General features: G+C 37.9%; 1 protein-coding gene and 1 pseudogene across 3 annotated transcripts in view; both read left to right on the forward strand.

The window, feature by feature from the left end:
• Positions 1-22,231, forward strand: part of LOC103116282 (cytochrome b5 reductase 4) — a 74,981-nt gene that overhangs the window by 16,513 nt on the left and 36,237 nt on the right. For 2 of the 3 annotated variants that reach the window (XM_007526139.3, XM_060205454.1), the window contains 5 exons: positions 38-138; positions 7,631-7,712; positions 13,967-13,996; positions 20,586-20,646; positions 21,741-21,798. In XM_007526139.3, coding sequence (XP_007526201.1) covers positions 38-138; positions 7,631-7,712; positions 13,967-13,996; positions 20,586-20,646; positions 21,741-21,798 — 332 coding nt within the window. The remainder of the gene's footprint in view (positions 1-37; positions 139-7,630; positions 7,713-13,966; positions 13,997-20,585; positions 20,647-21,740; positions 21,799-22,231) is intronic. The other variant, XM_060205453.1, reaches the window with a different exon arrangement.
• Positions 18,771-19,446, forward strand: LOC103116294 (U1 small nuclear ribonucleoprotein C-like; annotated as a pseudogene).

The following is a 22,231-nucleotide window of genomic DNA, read 5'->3' on the forward strand; positions in this document are numbered from 1 at the left end:
TTCATTTAGGATATTATTTCTCCTTGCTTTGATGTAGGCTTTGTTTATAATGTCAGTCCATATATGGAGTATCATCCTGGTGGAGAAGATGAATTAATGAGAGCAGCAGGATCAGATGGCACTGACCTTTTTGATCAGGTACGATATTGGAAATAATCAAAGAATCACAGTAGAACAGTACTTTTAGATTTTAGCAGTGTGGCATTTGTAAATGTTCTACAAATATTAGAAAATGAAATTTTAATTTATATTGGTAAATAAGCATCCATTTAAAATTGCATATATATTTTTACATATTTGTGATCATAGTGTATAATTATTTACCTTATGACATATACAGATTCTGACAGTATTGTTTGACCTGATTTGGACTGTTCAATAATAAGTTACGATACTCCTTTACTGATTTTTATAATTGGACATTTAAGTTGCTTCCAGTATTTTCTAAAATAAATAGCACTTTGATAAATAGCACTCTTGGGCTGGCAAACAGAAGCCAAAAGGACAAAGAAATAAAAATTTTGGCTTCACTATTTCTCCCCCCCCCCCTTCTTCTAGCGTTTGCCCTTCTTCCATAGCCACTCAACAGCATCAGGTTGAGCCTGATGTAAAGTTTCGAGACCTCCTTTGAATCTGGAGAGGTGGCAGTCGTTGACCATGTGGGTCACAGTCTGTCTGTAGCCGCAGGGGCAGTTCGGGTCGTCTCTGGCTTCCCAGCGATTGAACATAGCGGCACACCGGCCATGGCCTGTTCGATAGCGATTGAGGAGGGCCCAATCATAACGTGCTAGGTCAAAGCCGGGTTGACGCTTGCAGGGGTCTGTGATGAGGTGTTTGTTCTTTACCTCAGCTGACTGCCAACTCTGTTTCCAAGAGTCTGGAACAGAGAAGTTCAGTGTAGGCGTAGGGGACCAGATTGGGTGACGAGACGTCAAGCGTTGGACAGGGTGGGCGAAGATATCCGCGTATATTGGCAGGTCCGGTCGAGTGTAGACGTGGGAAATGAACTTAGATGATGCCGCATCCCGACGAATATCTGTCGGGGCGATGTTGCTAAGAACTGGCAGCCATGGAACCGGGGTTGAACGGATGGTTCCAGAAATTATCCTCATGGAGGAATATAATTTGGAATCGACCAAGTGGACATGGGGGCTACGGAACCATACTGGGGCACAGTATTCTGCAGTGGAATAGCATAATGCCAGAGATGATGATTGTAGTGTGGAAGCGCTCGCGCCCCATGAGGAGCTGGCCAGTCTTGCAATGATGTTATTCCTCGCGCCCACCTTTGCTGCAGTTTTTATGAGATGTTCGTGAAATGACAGAGTGCGATCGAGAGAGTAACGCCAAGATAGACTGGCTGGGCTTCATGCTGGATTCTCGTATCGCCAAGCTGCACATTAAGCTCACGCTAGGCCGAGGCATGGTGTAGATGGAAAACAGATGATACTGTTTTTTTGCAGTGCTAGGGATTAGTCGCCATTTTTTACAGTAATCAGGTATCAGAGACATGTGCTGGCCAGCTGCTTCTAGCAGACTTCCTGCTTAGCTGTTTTCTTTACCAAGATTCCTGGCACAGCAGGAGTGTCATTCCAAACCTTCTTCTTTTTCTTTTTCCTTTTCTCTCTCTTTTTTTTTTTTTTTTTTTTTTTTTTTTTTTTAGGTGGCTGGAGCTCTATTTAAGTAACAAAATACCTGACCATTCAGAGCCTCAGCCCTGCCTGGGACTGGAGGTTTCTTCCTTTTTTTTTCTTTCTTTCTTCTTTTTTTGATACTTCTTATAATTGGCTGTCTTTGCATGCAGCCAATCTGAAGTGGTCGGAGCTGCAGACTGACAGTGTTTTTTTACCCTATTTTATTTTATTATTACTATTATTATATACATGTGTCCCTTTTCCCTCATTTTAAGGTTGACCAAAATTAACTGCTGTTGCCTTCTACATTGACAGGTGAAGGGCTGTCATATCCATTTTGAGAAGAACTTGTTTCTCTCTCCCACATCCCTCCACCCTCCTTTTTCTGTCCTCCTAGCTAATACAATAATAATAATAATGATAATTCCTTTCACTGCTCCTTTTTTTTTTTCTTCTTCCTTCTTTTGCTTTCTGAATTCGCTGACATTCCTTTGTGAATTATGTTGTGGAAGAAATCTGACTCAGAGTGAATTATCTCTCTCTGTGTGTCTTTCTTTTCTACTTTCCTTTCTCTACCTGCTATCCCTAGAACTTATACTGGACAGTAGATTTACATAATTGTCTACCTTTGCATTTCCTTTTATCCTTTCTCTTTCTTTTTCTTCTGGTTTTATTTGCTATTTTTTCTTGAACTGGAGGTGTTGTTTGGCTAACTGGTATTGGTTGAACTGCATCAATCCTTGCTTCAATTGCTACTGTTGTAATTTTTGAGGTTGGTGACTGCATTTGTGAAAAGTCTTTAGTATAGCATGGCTAGTACTCAAAACACAACAACTGAAGAACAGCAGAACAGAAGAATACAAACCACATAAAAAAATGATTAAATCAAGAGCAAATAAAACTGCTACCACAGTGAATCAGGATAGGAGCCCAGAAGAAACTCCAAATCAGTCAGAAGTAACCATAGATAAGAAAAGTATGCAAGCAATAGTAAACCTAATAATCACAGAAATGAAAACAACTATGGAGGAAAGGGATATCAGAATTAGGGAAACAACAGATGAGACCCTCAAGGAGAATACTAGCTACCTTGAGGTAATTAGAGAACTGAAAGCTGAAATAGCTGAGCTAAAAGGCCAATTAGCAGAACAAGCTAATACTACAACTGAAATGAAGAAAGAAGCTGAGAGAAGAGAAAGCAGATTAACAGAAGCAGAAAACAGAATTAGCCAGAGGATGAGCTAGAGAAAACTAAGAAAGAGCTAAAAGAGCTCAAAAAGAGATTGAGAGACACTGAAAACAACAACAGATACATATGGGATGATCTCCAAAGAAATAACATTTGTATAATTGGCCTATCAGAGGAAGAAAGAGAGTAAGGGGAAGTAAACATCCTAGAGGAAATAATAGAGGAAAACTTCCTAGACCTAAACAACAGAAAGGACATTAGGATTCAAGATGCCCAGAGAATCCCAAACAGAATCAACCCAGACTTGAAGACACCAAGACACATCATTGTTACAATAAAAAGAAGTAAGAATAAAGAAAGGAGAAAAACAAAAAGTCACAAACAGGATAAAGCCCATAAGACTATCAGCAGACCTCTCCACTCAAACTCTAAAAGCCAGAAGAGAATGGCAAGAAATCTTTTGAGCCCTGAATGAAAAAGTGTTTCAACCAAGGATAATGTAGCCTGCTAGACTTTCATTCAAACTAGATGGAGGGATCAAACCTTCTCAGACAGGCAGCATTTAAAGGAGGCAACCATAATCAAGCCTGCCCTGAAAGAGGTTCTAAAAGACCTCTGATAAAAAAGAACATCACCATAATACTTGCCATATATCAGAGCAAATAAAAAATTGCTGAATGATGGCACTGCAGTACATTAAATCCATAATATCAGTAAATGTCAATGGCTTAAACTCACCCATTAAAAGGCACAGAGTGGGAAGTTGGATCAGAAAACACAACCCAACCATGTGCTGCTTGCAAAAATCTCACCTGACCCAACAAGACAAACACAGAGTTAAAGTGAAAGGATGGAAAACAATCATACAGGCTAATGGACCACAAAAAAGGGCAGGAACAGCCATCCTCATCTTTGACACAATAGACTTTAAATTAAATAAAGTAATAAAAGATAGGCAAGGCCATTACATAATGATTAGAGGATCAATCAACCAGGAAGACTTAACAATTATTAACATCTATGCACCTAATGAGGGACCATCTCAATACATCAAACACCTACTGAAAGAACTACAAAAATACATCAATAGTGATACAATAATAGTGGGAGACTTCAACACCCTACTCTCACACTTACACAGATCCACGTAGCGGAGACTCAACAAAGAAACGAGAATTAATGAAGAGATGGAAAGACTAGACCTCCTGGACATTTTCAGAGTTCTTTATCCAAGAAAAACTGAATACGCATTCTTTTCAAATACACATAGCACATCCTCAAAGATAGTCCACAAAGACAGTATCAACAAATTTAAGAGCAGTGAAACTATCCTAAGTATCTTTGCATGCCACAGTGAAGTAAAGCTAACATTTAACAACAAACAGAAACTTACTAAAATCACAGAATTAGGAAACTTAACAATATGCAGCTTAAAAAACGCTGGGTCAAACAAGCACTCAAGCAAGAAATTCAAATGTTCCTGGAAACAAATGAAAATGAAGACACAAGGTATCAAAATATTTGGGACACAGCTAACGCTGTACTGAGAGGGAAACTTATAGCCATACAACCACACATTACAGAATAAGAAAAAGCTCAAATAAATGACCTTACTGCACATCTTAAGAACTTAGAGGGAGAGGAACAAAGGAACCCAGGTCATTCTTCTACATGTTTCAATCCATGTCCTTTCCCCCAGTCCTGGAACCTTAGGGTGGGGGGCACTTTCCTGCATGCTTTTTTCAATTCATACCAAATAATACTGTATCCACCGATCTTAACCTAATCAATGGAACAAGTACCACCTCAGCATGCTTCACTTCAGACTGTGTCCAGAGACATCAGGCATGGAATGTCAACCCTTCACTCTCATTACTAGGGTGAGACCTTTCCTTTCATAGTATTCTCTAATTCCATTCCAGGAGGTTCACTTCCTAACAAAATCCCAAAACCTAGATATAGACCAGTTCCCATAAGATATATATATATATATATATATATATATATATATATATATATATATATATATATACATATATCCATAAATTACGGCAAAACATATACCTGAAAGCAAAAATGCACAATAGTCTGTAGTGAGTCAGTATAAAGTTGATAATGAAATAGTGTCTACTTAGTAGACTTAGATACCCTCCTTACCTACTTCCTATTATAGTTCTCTCACTCCAAAGCTAACCTTATCAAAGCAAGGACGGCAAAAGCTGAATAAGGGCAAGAGACTGGCATACTTTAATGATGACTCTTTAGTTACTATCAGGCCACCCTATCAGCTGGGGCCCTAGTCGTGGAGTCCTGAGATTCCCAAACAGACATGATGGGCCTAGACCTCGAATATATCTGTCCCCAATATTACCAGTCATCTCTATCAGGAACAACACAATAAAACCCTTTGTGGGCCCCCATAGGACCTTGCCCTCAACTTGGATCAACAACGGTAAATATTCTATCCTCCAAAGGGAAGCTGGACAACAAACTCTGTGTTCCACTTGTGGAAGATGGGTCCTGAAATTGGGGCAGCTTGTAATGTTCCTACTCATGACCACAGAATGTGAGCTCAGATCTACAGGGATGCAGAGGTCACATAGGCTCTTAAGCTAAATATGGGCACCAGATCAGATCGAATCAATGGGGTTTACAGTCAACAATATTTATACACCTTTCCCATACTTGACAGCTACTCTCTTCTTAGATCCAGCTTTCTGGTCCTTTTCCCAGCCATGACATCATCTTCCCAGACAATAGCTTGGATCCACCTGCATAGCAGATTTTAGGCTCAGGGAATAAACAAACAAAAAAAAACCTAGTATAGCCCCATGCTATTTGGAATAGAACTAAAATAGGCCTGCTAGCTATCTACAAAACAGAGACTCCCCAGCTTCTCATCTGCACTATTCTAACCTTTAGGTTCATGATTAGTCAACAACTTGTTTGTCTTTATATGTTAACTCTATTTTCAGCCACCAGGTTCCATATGCTACCATGATGCCAACCATACTTCCCTGGATAGATAACCCAATCAATGTTCCCTGAGCCCCACTTCCCCAAGAGCCCTGCCCCACTAGGGAAAGAGATTGGCAGGCTGGGTGTATGGATCAACCTGTCAACACCCATTTTCAGTGGGGAAGCAATTATTGAAGCCAGACCTTCTACCTTCTGCATCCTACAATGACCCTGGGTCCATACTCCCAGAGAGATAAATAATAGGAAAGCTCTCAAGGGAGGGGATGAGATGCAGAGTTTTTTTTTTTTTTTTAATTTTTAAAAATATTTATTCCCTGTGTTGCCTTTGTTGTTTTATTGTTGTAGGTATTATTGTTGATACTGATGTCATCATTGTTGGATAGGACAGAGAGAAATGGAGAGAGGAAGTGAAGACAGAGAGGGGGAGAGAAAGATAGACACCTGCAGACCTGCTTCACCACCTGTGAAGCAACCCCCCTACAGATGGGGAGCTGAGGGCTCGAACTGGGATCCTTATGCCGGTCCTTGGGCTTTGCTCAATGTGCGCTTAACCCGCTGTGCTACCGCCCAACTCCCGAGATGCAGAGTTTTGCTAGTGGGAATTGTGTGGAGTTGTACACCTCTTATCCTATGGTTTTGTCAATTTTTCCTTTTATAAATAAAAAAATAAAAATAAAGAAACAATAATAATAGACTCCTTCAGCACACACACACACACACACACACACACACAACTAAAGGATAAAACTCCTTGGCTTTACCTCAGGAGGGATATGCTTAGATAAACAAACTTCCCTTCACCTCTATGGTTTCTGTGAAATGGAGACTATAATGGTGATCTCTGCTAAGATTCCAGTAGTGTATCCTCCTTTGCTTTTGTACCATCAGCACAAATACAGATAGTATGCAAACAATTAGTCACTTCTTGGTATTATCATGAAACAGACCAAGAGTGCCAAGAATTTCCAGAGTTCTTTAGACAAAGACCCGTTGGCCACAAAGTAAATAATTCTGTACCCCCTCTAGGTGCTTGTTAAACTGGACAAGTAATTCAGCAAATATGAGGCTGGTTGATGAGGGGGGAAAAAGGAGGGGAATAGAAATTTATTAATTATATGTATATCTTCTACACACATGGGATTCAGAAATTGAGTACCTCACTACAGGATCTTAGACACCATCTTTAAATAGCTCAACTAATGCAAAGGAAGCCTTCTGAAAGAAGAAATGGAAGGTCCACTAGGAAGGTTACCCAAAAGTGGCACACTGAGACAAAAGCATGTTAGGTTATAGTTCTGCCTCTTCAGAAAGATCTCTCAAAAGTAGTTTCCATTCTGCCTTCAGGGAACAATTAACCCATGAGATTAACCTGTTGCCAACAACATGTCCTGGAAGTGCCAGATTTTTGCTACTCTCCACAGCACTTAGAGAACACTGTTCTAGGGGCTGGATGGTGGTCACCTGGTTGAGTACCCATGTTGTAATGTATAAGGACCCAGGTTCAAGCCTACAATGCCCACCTCTGCAGGGAAAAGCTTTGGAATTGGTGAAACTGTTGCAGGTTCTCCCTGTTTCTCTCCCTCTCTATTACCACCTTCTCTCTATTTCTGATAGTCTCTATCCAATAAACAAATAAAGATAATAAAAAAATTTTTAAAAGAGAACATTGTTCTAAAGAGTCTCTATATATGCAGCCTTTTGTTGGCTAATTGTTTATTTTGTTGTAGTCTTGTCCTTTTAAAGTACTATACACAAGCTCATAATAAAATTAGAGCATGTCTTAGAATCTGAGTTATATTGCTATTTGGTTATGTATTTCTTATGCCAGGTTCATCGTTGGGTCAACTATGAATCTATGTTGAAAGAATGCCTGGTTGGCAGAATGGCAGTCAAACCTACTGTTTCTAAAGGTGAGTGATACCACTTTCAAAATGGAAGTTATGTGTGACACATATACTTTTTCTGAAACTTAGATTTCATGTTTGTTTTTTAATCTGAGAGAGCACTTGCATATCATGTGGTGTTGCGATTGAACCCAAGGCCCCATGGTATGCAAAGCATTAGATCTATCACTGAGCCATATCCCTAGTTTCTTAATGATAGGTTTAAATAAATCACTATATACCTCTTAGTTTTCTCTGGCTTTCCAGTCTAACTACTCTCCAGTTTTCTTTTAGTTCTTCAGAATGAAACAATGACTTTAACCTTTAAATTTTGGCATATTTTGAAAGAACATTTATAGAAGAAGCATTAAAGAAGTGAAAACTTGTATTAGGTTTTTCTTTCCCCCTGTTTTCATTACTCCTTTAGTCTATTGTCACACTGAAGGTAAAGTAGAACTTTGGATTAGAGTGGATTTTTGAACTGTTATTTTAGAATTTACCTTTTTCAATATCCAATATGAGTCAAAAAGTATAAAAAATTAAATGATAAAATCTCCTTCTAGTTGTGGTCCAGGAGGTGGTAAAGTGGATAAAACATTGAACTCTCAAGCATGAGGTCTGGAGTTTAATCCCTGGCAGCACATATACCAGAGTGATGTCTGGTTCTTTCTCTCTCTCCTCCTTTCTCATAAATAAATAAATAAATAAATAAATAAATAAATAAATAAATAAATAAATCTCCCTCTAGTTTTCTTCCTCCTTTGCTTTGAGGCTTCTTCCTTTTTGCCCTCCTTTTCATAGAAATCCTGTTCTGATTTCAAATGACTTTTAAAATAGCTCATTTATTCCCCTTACCTTCTGACCTGTATAATAATGGTTTAGAGAAGCACCCTAGATAGACAGCAAGAGTGGTAGGAGTGTTTTGCTTAATCCTTTACTATGAAAGGAATGGTAGTTATTTCTTTTGAGTAATTCCTACCTTTGATACCCAGATTAGAAATAAATTTAACTTGTTCAACCTGAGTAGTCTTCTGTTTATTTAGTTCATTGAGTTTTGTAATTCAAGACCTAATCATGAGAGGCCTACATTAGCTATGTACAAATACAAAAGATATCTCTAGATTTAAACCCTAGCTCTTACTGACTTGACTGTTTTGGGGTCAGTTTTCATTGCTAAATCTCAACTTTTTAAAAACATTTTTAATTAGTGTCTTAATATTGATTAACAAGATTGTAAGATAACAGAGTTCCCACCACCAGAGTTCTGTGTCCCATCCCTTCTATTGGAAGTTTCCCTATTCTCTAACCCTCTGGGAGTATGGACCAAAGATCTTTATGGGGTACAGAAGGTGGGAAGTGTGGCTTCTGTAATTGCTTCTCTGCTGGACATGGGCACTGACAGGTTGATCCATACCCCCAGCCTGTCTCTATCTTTCCCTGTTGGGATAGAGATCTGTAGAGATAAGGTTTTGGGACACATTGGTGAGATTCTCTGCCCAGGGAAGTCAGGATGGCGTCATGAGTCTCAAGTTTTTTATCTATAGTGATTTATAGGACTAAGAATCAAAGAGCAAATCCACCTGCAGGTGAGATATTGACAAGTGATGGAGTAGTCTGCAGTGTCTCTTCATTTCTTTTTTTTTTAAATTTTTTTCATATTTATTTATTTTCCCTTTTGTTGCCCTTGTTTTTTATTGTTGTAGTTATTGTTGTTGTTACTGATATTGTCATTGTTAGGACAGAGAGAAATGGAGAGAGGAGGGGAAGACAGGGGGAAAGATAGACACCCTGCAGATCTGCTTCACCACTGCAGGTAGGGAGCCGGGGTTCAAACCAGGATCCTTATGCTAGTCTTTGTGCTTTGGGCCACCTGTGCTTAACCCGCTTCACTGCCATCTGACTCCTGTCTCTTAATTTCTTTCCCCATCTCCCAGTTTCCCTCATATTTAAAAATAGGTCAGAATGTAATAAAAATATTTAAAAGAGAACTTGAAAGAGAATTAATGAACAACTTCCTTACAATATCTATATCTATATGTTTATAAAGCAATATCTATATGTTTATAAAGTAAATCAGACACATTTGAACTTATTGACTGATTGAATATGCATCTCAGTTTTTCAGAGTAATAGATGATTGTTTAATTTTGCTCAGAATAAATCAGAGCATCTCTTGAAATCAGTCATGTTGCTGTAAATTTTTGCAAACTGGTTTACTCATGTAAACTATTGCTTTTCTTCATTTAGTTAGATCTTGAGTCCACTCACTCATTAGCAGACAATAAGATCCTAACTAGAAATTTGGAAAGAACTAATTTTACTTTATTCTTAATATGCATCTTATTTACAGTGTGGTACTACATAATATGTTTTTCTTTTATAATAGCACTCATATAATCAAAAACTATGCCAGACTCCTTAGACGACGATGACTTCTTCTTCTCCTTCTCCTCCTCCTCCTCCTCCTCCTCCTCCTCCTCCTCCTTCTCCTTCTCCTCCTTCTTCTTCTTCTTCTGGAAAGGAAACTTGACACACAATATTTCTAATTTTCTTTTTCCTTCTTTGAAAAGTAGTGTAGAATATCCTCAAAATGCCTGACCAAGTACAACAAACACCATTTAAAATGAGCAGATAGTTCACAAGGAAACACCAACTATCAAAAGAAAATGGGGGGAGGGGAAGGTTGACAGAAGCACCCCACAGGGATAACCCTGCTCTGAATCCTCTGTTTATCTAGATACTAGGATTGTAGAGACACATAGGAATTTTAATGATCACACCACAGGTGATAGAAGATCATATCAGATTTCCACAAATGCAAGAGGTTGTAACTGAAGTCCTTGTCTGTAGTGTAAACTCTTCAAGGGTTGTATGGCTAGTAAAATGGAAAGGCTTCAAAGAAAATCTGTCTAACATTATCTACCTTGACCTTGCTTATGAGGTGGTGAAGGGGAGGGAATGGGATACGGATTTCTGGTGGTAGGAATTGTGTGGAGTTGTACCTCTCTTATCCTATGGTTTTTGTCAGTGTTTCCTTTTTATAAATAAAAATGAAATATAAAATAAATGCCCATATGGAACAAAATTTGTAACCACAGATTTGGGAAATCAAATGTAATACTTTTGTGGTTACAGAAGCCAAATCAAGAAATAAATGTTCTCTCATTATTAGTTTCACAGTCTCCTTGGTTTATACAAATTTTTTATTTGGAATACATTTTATTTTTTATATTTATTTATTTTCCCTTTTGTTGCCCTCATTTTTTTATTGTTGTTGTAGTTATTATTGTTGTTGTTGATGTCGTTGTTGTTAGATAGGATAGAAAGAAATAGAGGAGGGGAAGACAGAGAGGGGGAAAGTTAGACACCTGCAGACCTTCTTCACCACCTGTGAAGCGACTCCCCTGCAGGTGAGGAGCCAGGGACTCGAACAGGGATCCTTAGGCTGGTCCTTGCACTTTGCACTAAGTGTGCTTAACCCACTGCGCTACCACCTGACTCCTTTGGAATATACTTTAAATCTGAAATGCTCAAAATTCCCACAGGTTCAGATCAAACAAACATGAATGCATAGTAAACAGGGAATACTAAGAGGGAAGCAAATCACCAGAAATGAGAACAGAATTTTACCCCAGGACCACATAGTTCAAATATAGAATGAGAATTATTACATTTGGGCCAGCAAGATAGTTCACCTGGGAAGATTCCTGCTTTGCCATGCATGAAACCTAGGTTCAAGTCCAGGCCCCACTGCACTGAGGGAAGTTTTGGTATAATGATATATTTATTTTTTCCTTTGTCTCTCTGTCTGTGTTTGTGTCTGTCTGTCTTTTTTTTAACTGAGGACTGCTTAACTCTGGCTTGTGGTAGTATAAGGGATATAGAATCTTTGACTTGAAAGCTTCTTTTGCATAACCATTATTTGTTCCCTTCCCCCCTCTGTAACAAATGTTAACCAAAAAGCAGTAAAGTCCAGGCAGTGGGGAGAAATTGTATTTAGGGAAAAAGAGAATGGATTAACAATGTAAGGGAACTTTAGCTGCTAAAAATAATCACGCAGAACTGAAATGTATAACTAGACAGTATAAGTGAAAAATAGAGCTGGTAAAATTAAAAAGGGCATAGCATGAGTAGTTAGAAGGTTCACACTTAATAGAAGAGTTCAGTAAACTGCAAGGTTGAGTAATAGTAGTTAGAATGTACCACAGACAGCATAAGTATAGGAAAATGTGAAAGTCTTGAGAAATAAAGGACCTGTGTTCATGAGGTCCCAGGTTTGATCTCATCACCATATATGTTGTGTTGTCAGCAGGCCAATGATAGAGCATACCAGGAAATTAATCAAACACACAAATTAATTTTCTAAGAGAGCCCAAAGGTGACTTTACAGAATGCTCACCCCTTTAGAATCAGGAGTAAACAATGAAACACCTTGTTTAAGACCTGAGTTATCTTATTTCACCTGTTTTATAATACATCCAGAAGTCCAGTTTTCACAGGGGCTAATTCAAGTAGGAAACAGAACAAATAATAGGGACACGAACCTTTACCACCACTATAAGCCAGGACTGAGCTGTGTTCTGATTATTTAAAAAAAAAAAAAAAAAGAAAAAAAGAAAAAGTTATGTAGCTTGTGAAATAAAATCACAAATTAGTGCTCAGATACATTATATGAGGAGTTTTATTTAGGATATGGATGATTTCTATAGAAAAAGAAAAAAGATGATTAAGCACACTATATAGAACCAAGGAGTCTCCTTGCAAGACTAAGCAGTGGAGGGAACATATCATAATATATTTTAGACTTTCTGCCTGATACTCCTCATGACAAGACTGAGCTCAGAATGTATGGTTTTGGGATGAGAAAGGAAGATGGGTTAAACAGCTATATAATTAATATCAAATATTTAAATATAAATGCTCAGCATTTATTTGTCTTCCTAGAATACTAGATAAATTGACCTATTGTTTTCTCAAGAGAGTTCCTTTTTAAATTTCTCTCAAGTACAAATACCTTATTTAAAAAAATCAAAAAATCTATGGGGGGGGTTGGATGGTAGCACACCGGGTTAAGTGCACATGGTACATAGCACAAGGACCAGCACAAGGATCCCGGTTCGAGCCCCACCTGTGAAGCTTTCACCCTGCAGGTGAGGACCAGGGTCTTGAACCTGGGTCCTTGAGCACTGTAATATGTACACTCGACCAGGTGTGTAACCACCTGGCCCCAATACATTTAGTTTACTTATGCTGCTATGGATTTGGTGTTTGTTTTAAGATAAAACAAGTAATTACAACTACATCAACAAAGGCAGATGAAACACCAAATAAAAGTAAATCACCAGTGGATTCATCTATGATACTTTGCAAACTGTAATAACTAGATTTTTATCTGGCAGTTGATAAATAGCTATATCTCAATTTGAGGTATAATTTATATTGTTTTTAGATTTTATGTCTTTTAGCAGATAGTAAAGCTAGCAATGCATATCAAGAAATATGTTACAGAAAGTCTGTGTTCATACTTGGTTGCTGGGCAGATATGGATTTAATTTAATTCTTGATTTCTGATTTTTAATCTTGAGAGAAGGGATTGAATGATAACTTTTTATATGTTGCCAAGATCCCTTTCAGCTATAAAATTTTGACAAAATGGGGAAAGCAAACCAAAAGAATGGTCATCCCCTTTTTTTTTCCCTTCAGTCTGAAGACTCCTCAGACATGGATCTACCCTACTACTCAGCAGTTCCTATCCTAGGGATCTACCAAAAGAGATTTATGTAGTCCTTTGTTCAGTACACTACTTGTGATAGCCCCAACATGGAAGCAACAGTATTATTTTCAGTATTGACTTCGGCTGAAGTGAAAGATAGCAGTTTTTTCTTTGGGCTGTTAATGTGTATGTTTAATTTATAATGTATAGTGCAGTAATTTTTTATGAACTTTTATATATTTTAAATATGATAACTTGACAGACATGGGGGATTGTATGATGTTTAAGATATTAGGAAATGTGCCAAAATGTTCAAGGAAATGTGCCAAAGTCCTGTGAAATGGATGTTAATCCCCTAAAGGAATGAGCTGGCAGTTTTCAGAGATGAAATGTATTATTTGAAACATGAGTTATCTGTTGTTTAGCCTCATTTCTCTCTCTAGTCCTTAGTAGGAAACCTTTCAAGAAAGAAAAGCTCCTGTCTTTAAACTACTAATATTAACTGTCATCTTCTTTCATAATAAATTATTCTTACCTGGAATTTTTCTTTTTCTAACTCACTATATAGACTATCAGGAGGAAAAGAAAACCTTAAATGGTAAGTCTTATAAATTTACCATTTTAAAAAGTCTGGACCATACTTAAATGATTATATACAATTACATACAATACTGCTTCTCAGAATTACTTGGGCTTAGAAGTTCTACCCTGAAAAGTCATTACTCTTATACAGAAGCTAAGGAAACTAGGTAGTCAGTTGAGTTGCCTTTTCTTTTTTAATTAGAGAACAAATCTACTTGACTAATTAAGCAGTTTGTTAAGTTTGCTATGTGCCATTGATATTGTTTATCTTATAGTAGAGCACTACATTTGGTGAGGATATGATCTTGATTTCATCTGATAATTGACTCTTATGAAAAGCAGTTTTCATTCACTTAAAGACTAATTACTGAGGGCAGGGGAGATAGCATAATGGTTATGTTAAGAGATTCTCATGCTTGAGGTTCCAAAGTCCCAGTTTCAATGCCCTGTACTGCGATAAGCCAGAACCGAGTAGTGCTCTAGTAAAAAAAAAAAAAATTAAATTAAAACCTTAAAAAAATGACTTGGCTTACAAATCTCAACAACAAGACAACAAATAACCCCATTCAAAAATGGGGAGAGGACATGGACAGAATATTCACCACAGAAAAGATCCAAAAGGCTGAGAAACACATGAAAACATGCTCCAAGTCTCTGATTGTCAGAGAAATGCAAATAAAGACAACAATGAGATACCACTTCACTCCTGTGACAATGTCACACATCAGAAAAGGTAACAGCAGCAAATGCTGGAGAGGGTGTGGGGTCAAAGGAACCCTCCTACACTGCTGGTAGGAATGTCAGTTGGTCCAGCCTCTGTGGAGAACAGTCTGGAGAACTCTCAGAAGGCTTGTAATAGACCAACCCTATGATCCTGCAATTCCTCTCCTGGGGATATATTCTAAGGAACCCAACACACCAATCCAAAAAGATCTGTGTACACGTATGTTCTTGGCAGCACAATTTGGAATAGCCAAAACCTGGAAGCAACCCAGGTGCCCAACAACAGATGAGTGGTGAGCAAGTTGTGGTATATATACAATGGAATACTACTCAGCTATAAAAAATGGTGACTTCACCGTTTTCAGCCGGTCTTGGATGGACCTTGAAAAATTCATGTGAAGTGAAATAAGTCAGAAATAGAAGGATGGCTATGGTATGATCTCACTCTCAGGAAGAAGTTGAAAAACAAGATCAGAAAAGAAAACACAAGTAGAACCTGAACTGGAATTGGCGTATTGCACCAAAGTAAAAGACTCTGGGTTGGGTGGGTGGGGAGAATACAGATCCAAAAAGGATGACAGAGGACCTAGTGGGGGTTGTATTGTTATATGGAAAACTGGGAAATGTTATGCATGTACAAACTATTGTATTTACTGTTGAATGTAAACATTAATTCCCCAATAAAAAAAAAATAAATAAATGACTTGGGGGCCAGGCGGTAGCGCAGTGGGTTAGCATACATGGCAGCACAAGGACCCCAGTTCGAGCCCCAGCTCCCCACCTGCAGGGGAGTCACTTGATAGGTGGTGAAGCAGGTCTGCAGGTGTCTTACCTTTCTCTCCCTGTCTCTGTCTTCCCCTCCTCTCAATTTCCCTCTGTGCTATCCAACAACGACAACAACAATAATATTAACAACAACAACGCTAGACAAAAAAGGCAAAAAGGGAGGAAAAATGGCCTCCAGGAGCAGTGGATTTGTAGTGCAGGCACCAAGCCCCAGCAATAACCCTTGAGGCAAAAAAAAAAAAAAGAAGACTAGTTACTGATGGACTGATCATATCCTTTCTTATTTTATATGACTTCTAAGACCTTTACTTATTCCTTTTTGCATGCTGTACATTTAACCTCAGTTAAAGATGGTCTTGAGAAGAAAATATAAAATTCCACAAGTGGTCTAACTATACCTCTTAGGACCTTGGATGCTAAAGATTGCAATATACACTTATTTATTTAATGTGGTACCAGGCAATGAATGATCTCCTTGGACCATTTTCCCCCAATTATTTATTTGAGTGAAAAATAAGAGAAAGGTTGAAGAAGAGAGAGAGAGAGAGAGAGAGAGAGAGAGGTGGGTTCCATCCATGGAGATTCCCATAGTGCTGCTGTGTGGTCCATGCATGACAAGGTGTACCCTCTACAGGGTGAGCTTTCTTCCAGTCTCCTCACATTAAAGACTATGCGGTAAATCTCTAGTTGTTGATATAATCGTGTTACTATTCTCTATGCCTTTTCTCCTACAGTTGTTAAAATGCTGAATAGGGGGGTGGGTGGGCGGTACTGCAAAGGGTTAAGCGCATGTGGCGCAAAGTGCAAGGACCAGCATAAGGATTCAAGCCCCTGGCTCCCCACCTGCAGGGAAGTCGCTCCACAGGCAGTGAAGCAAGTCTACAGGTGTCTATCTTTCTCTCCCCTTCTCTGTCTTCCCCTCCTCTCTCAATTTCTCTCTGTCCTATCCAACAACAAACAACATCAATATCAACAACAACAATAATAACCACAAGGCTACAACAACAAGGGCAACAAAAGGGGGAAAAGTGCTGAATGGGTTAAGATACTATAATATTCCATTAGAGACCGGATACCTAGAAATTGACATCAGTCAACACTTTGGGGAGGAAGCTTATCTGTTCAGTCTCACTTTATTTAATTGTTTTGTTTTCATCCTGCACTCACCCTAGATCCCTTGACTCATTCAGGATGATAAGTACAATGTTGGTTTTCTTTTTCCTAGCTTATTACATAATTTTTTTCTTAATAAGTTACATCCTTTGGTACTATGCAGTTTTTATTTTTACAGTGTTCATAATTTTTACCTGCTTTCTGGTGAGATTGCAGTGCAGGCTTCTTTACTCTCTTGAATTTGTGGTATTCTGTAAAATCATAGTAATGATGCTGAGCTCAGGTAAAGATTTCCTGGTCCTAATAAGGTCATGTGAAAACAAAATTAACTTTTAACGATTTATGAATTCTGTTGATAAACTTTTCTTGCAAAGATTCTTAGTTTTCTGATATCTTAGATGTGATATTGGTTTTCTATCTGTATCTAGGAGGCCTCCAATGGATAAATGATATCAATATCTTAATAAAATATCTCTCATGACTTTTCAAGTAATTTGATGTTATATTTTCTTATTTGAGAAAAAAATATTTTAGGACTGGTAAGATAGGTCTCCCAGGGTCTAACTGCACTGAGGGAAGCATGGTGCTGTGGTGTCTTTCCCTCTCTCCCTCTCTTTATCTGTCTGTATCTCTCTGTATCGGAAAAAGTCATCCCAGAGCAGTGAATTCCTGATCATACCTGTTGGTATGCATGAGACCCCTTCTGTTTCATTTGGTTTAAATCCCCCCTGCTTAACACTATTCTATTTACATAACCACTTCATTCTATTTACATAACCACTGTTAACAAGTTCCACCCTCCCTCCAGGGCATTTGTGGTTCAGTGATAGGATTCTCGCCTAATCTGCCCCCTCTTTGTCACACTCTGATTTTCACCAGTCACTTTTCTCTCCACCCTCTCTATGTCACATCCTGTTTCCACCTTACTTGGCAAGTATATATAAAGACAGCATTGTGAGTTTTACGGTACTGTACTTTGAGTTTAACTTAGCTCGTCTTAGATTGTGCTGCGTCCTGCATGAATAAAGAGATACTGCCTACAGCTCAACCATGAGTCCCTGGTCGTCTGTTACCCGCCCGTGAAGCCAGCCCGGCGAAAACAACATAACCTGTCGAAAACAGCAATACCACAATAGCAACAACAAATATTTTAATGATTGTTCTCTTACCTTTTGTCATACTTAGAATTTTGTGATAGAGTATCCTTTTGGTACTAATTAGTTTGTAACTTTGGCCTAGGTGTGCCACAATCTGGAGACTTTTTACTTGAAAATTAGGAACTGGAAGGTAGCTTGTCCGGTGGATCATAGAGCCTTACCTTGCAGGAATCCACAGGTTGGAGCCATGGCACCACAGCACCAAGGGAAAGCTCCATAGATGGTGGAGTTACACTGTAGTGTCACACTCTGTCTCTCTGTCTCTTATATGAAGTAAAACTGAATGAGATAATCACCCTAAGAGCAATGGAATAATGTATGTTAAAGTCCCTAGCACTGGAAAAAAAAACCTTGGGGAGAAAAAAATGTGTTCTGGAGAGTTATATGGGAAGATGGATGCTGAATAAGACCTGCATTTAAGACTTAACTCGGGAGTCTGGCGGTAGCACAGCGGGTTAAGCGCATGTGGCACAAAGCTTAAGGACCGGCATAGGGATCCCAGTTCGAGCCCTTGGGTCCCCACCTGCAGGGGAGTCACTTCACAGGCGGTGAAGCAGGTCTGCAGGTGTCTTATCTTTCTCCCCCCCTCTCTATCTTCCCTTCCTCTCTCCATTTCTCTCTGTCCTATCTAACAACGATGACATCATCAACAACAATAACGAAAAACAAGGGCAACAAAAGGGAAAATTAAAAAAAAACCACCTCATTCTAAGAATGTGTAACAGCTTGTACTTATATTTGCCTTGTGTTTACACAGAATATTCTGTGGATAAACTTAATTTTGAAAACTCCCAAACTAACATTTCTCAAAGGTGCTTCCTTATTCCATATAATTACTGTGATTACTGATCTGAGAATTCCAGAAACTTTAAAAAAAATAGACTCTTAAAGATGCAAACAACACACTCTCACTATGGGAAGGAATTACTTAATGCCTATGGAATCTCTAGAGGGTTTTTTTTTTCAATGTGTCAAGAGTTTTCTAAAACAATTTGAAAACCACAGCTTTAGAGAACTTTATAAAATGCTATGTGAGATCGGTGTTCCCAATGACCTACCTGCAGAGGAGTATTCATGCCTACATTTTATTGTGTCTACTGCAATATATGCCACACCCATTACTCGCCATCTCTGAGAGAGACAAACTGCAGTAGTACCAAACACAAAGAGATTGTGAAAGACTGCTATCAATATGGATGGAAAATCAAGCTCATAGTCTAATTTCCAAAACAACCATTGCATTTCAACAAGGAAAAATTCCTCCTACTCCCTTCTCTGCTCCTCCTCCTGTGGGGATAATCACCCTACCTCCAGCAAGTCTCCTAGGTCCTTCTTGCCCTGGTATAATGCCTGCACTTCATGTGGGGGACCCTCCCTAATTGCCAAAGATAGACCCTCCTCTTCCTGGAATGATACCTATAGGACCTGTTCCTAGAATGAGGCTACCTAAAGAAGGCAGCATGAAAATGATGTCTGGACCCCTCGTGATGAGACCTCCCATGATGGTGCCTACTCAGTCAGGAGTGACTCAACCAGACAGAGAAAGAGAGGAACCTCTGTCATTTTTATATGACATGTTCTACTTTAATAGGAGATAATGAATGGTGCTGTGATTCTAGGTGTTTTCTGACATATCAAGGAAAACTTGACCCTTGTTCCTATCAAAGAGACAAGAGGGAGTAAGACAAGCAAGAGGAGTAAGGGGGACAGAAAAAAGGGATTTTCATTTGTATTATGAACTGTAAAAATAAACTTGTCAACACTTTTAGTTTTAAAAAAATATTGAATAAAATGCTATGTTGATGCACATCCATAAGAATAACTAACATAGAGGGAGTCGGGCAGTAGCACAGTGGGTTAAGCGCATGTGGCATGAAGCACAAGGACTGCTGTAAGGATCCCGGTTAGAGCACCCAGCTCCCCACCTGCAGGGGAGTCCCTTCACAAGCAGTGAAGCAGGTCTGCAGGTGTCTATCTTTCTCTCCCCTCTCTGTCTTCCCCTCCTCTCTCCATTTCTCTCTGTCCTATCCAACAACGATGGCATCAACAACAACAGCAATAATAACTACAGCAACATTAAAAAAAAAACAAGGGCAACAAATAAATAAACAAATATTAAAAAAAGAATAACAGAAAAAGACAGAGTACTCTGTATCAGAAACATTGTAGAGCAACAGAACCTCTCAAACACTTGTTGTAAAGAGCTTAAATTGGTACAACCATTTTGAAAAGCTGTGAAATGGTATCTATTAAAGCTAAAAATACCCACTGCTATCTATTTACCTGCCTGACATGTTCTTTAAAATGCATGTGTGCATGTATAAGAATATGTACAATAGAACAATGCATGTTAGTCCTAAATTAGAAATAGCCCAAATATGTAGAGCCAGGAGGATGAACAAACTGATATAGTCATACTGTGTTACCCTCCTAGAGTAAAAGGGAAGAAACAATACTGGTAAAATTTCAGGAAACTGATTTATTGGACACATTGACAAATATTGGCCTATTTGACATAAAAAATGTTATGTCTGTAGTGTTGGGTTAGAAAATATCAAGCCAAAAGATTTTGTGATTTTATGAATATTATAAACAGCCATAAATTAACTCCTATGTTAAAAGTCAGATTCGTTTTTATATTTAGAGGAGTAACTATAAGGGGACACAAGGACTGTGTTGGGCACAAGAGTTGTACTTATGAGAAATTCATTGAATAGTGCAGTTGTGCTTTGTGTCCTTTTATAATAACTCAATGAGAAATTTACAAAGATGAAAAAATGTCATGTGTATGAATTGTAGCTATTTTATTTATTTTTCTTTATGAAGGCTTGCTTCCCAAGGGCCCAGTGACAGAAATAGTTGCCAAAGAAGGGCCTAGTTCTCCAAGGTATGCATTTTTGTTTTTCTTCTTGAAAGCTAAGTCTGTTCTACACCAAACATACACTTAAGAAAATAAGACAGCTCTGGGTTTGATTTATTGCTTACTATATTAATCATGTTTCTTTGACATAGGCCCTGCAGTGTTTCATTTACCAGACGTTGTTGGAGAATGAGCTGTTCTGTAAACAGAGATTTTAAAAATATTCCTTATATTGTATACATTTCAAACACCAAAACTTAAAAAAAAAAAAAGCATTCAAAACTACTTGTTCTGCTTATAAAAACATGTTTATGTATGGTTAAAAATGCATAAAATGCAGAATATAAATTTTAATGGAGAAGTGTATTATTATCTTAGTCAATTAGGCAACATATACATATTCATATGTGTTTGTTAATGGCATCTTAACTGTTCTAAGAGTCATTTATGTTCTTTGTATTTCTCTTACGGCCTTTTTACCCTATTACTAGCCTCTTTAACAGTTGTATTCTATTAGGTTTATTAAATCTATTGATTATTTCAAACTGAGAGCCTAAGGGTCTTCCTTTGACTTCCTTATATGTAGGTATTAAGTAGGAAAAAGCAGTGCTAGCTTCATAATAGCTATAAAAAACAGAAAACTTAGTTTTACTACCCACCTGTTGTATAACCTTGCCAAATTAATTTCTTGAGTAGTAATATATTTGTAACTTGGAAGAGTGAAGGTAATAAGTGTGTAGATTTTGTCATGACCCTTAAGAAAACGTGTTCTGTTATAGTTCTGCAGAAGACTTTAGTAAAATGTGTGGCCTGTATAAAATATCTTGTCAACAATATTGTTTGTTTTTATCCAAGTTGGCACACAGATATATATATATATATTTTTTTTAATTTGAAAATAATTGCCAGTAACATACTGCTTAATACCATTCATTATTTGGAAATGCAATGTGCCCAGAGAAATGTATTTCCTACTGTTGATTTTTAAACAATATTCATTTTATACATATTTAAGTCATGTTTTATATTTTAAAACATTATTTCAAAATTATTAATTATTCAGAATAAATTAATACATGTTGTTGTTATCAATATAATCATTTTCTTTGAATATTTTACAGCTATGACTGGTTCCAAACAGACTCTTTAGTCACCATTGTCATATATACTAAACAGAAGGTAAACATCTTTAAAATCAGAAAAAAAGTAAATAATGTTCTTTATGTATATCAGATAGTCTGCTAAGCATTCTTGTATTAAGCTATTTACTCACAACAACTCCACAAAGAAGATTCTTTAGTTAATTCTAACTTGCAGATGAGGAAACAGAGAGATTAAGTAAATTACCCAAAGTCACACAGTGACAAATTTAGAATTTGGAACCTAGGCATGCTGGCTCCAGGGTATAGGTGCTTAGACTAGAAACTATCTTATGTGCTGTTCTGATTTTTTTTTTAATTTTTATTTATAAAATGGAAGTATTGACAAGACCACAGGATAAGAGGGGTATAGTTCCACACAGTTCCCATCACCAGAGCTGTGTACTCAATCCCCTCCTTTGATAGCTTCCCTATTCTTTATCCCTCTGAGATTATGGGGCCAGGATCACTAT

The sequence above is a fragment of the Erinaceus europaeus genome, chromosome 13 (genome assembly GCF_950295315.1).
Source record: "Erinaceus europaeus chromosome 13, mEriEur2.1, whole genome shotgun sequence".
NCBI lineage: Eukaryota > Metazoa > Chordata > Mammalia > Eulipotyphla > Erinaceidae > Erinaceus > Erinaceus europaeus.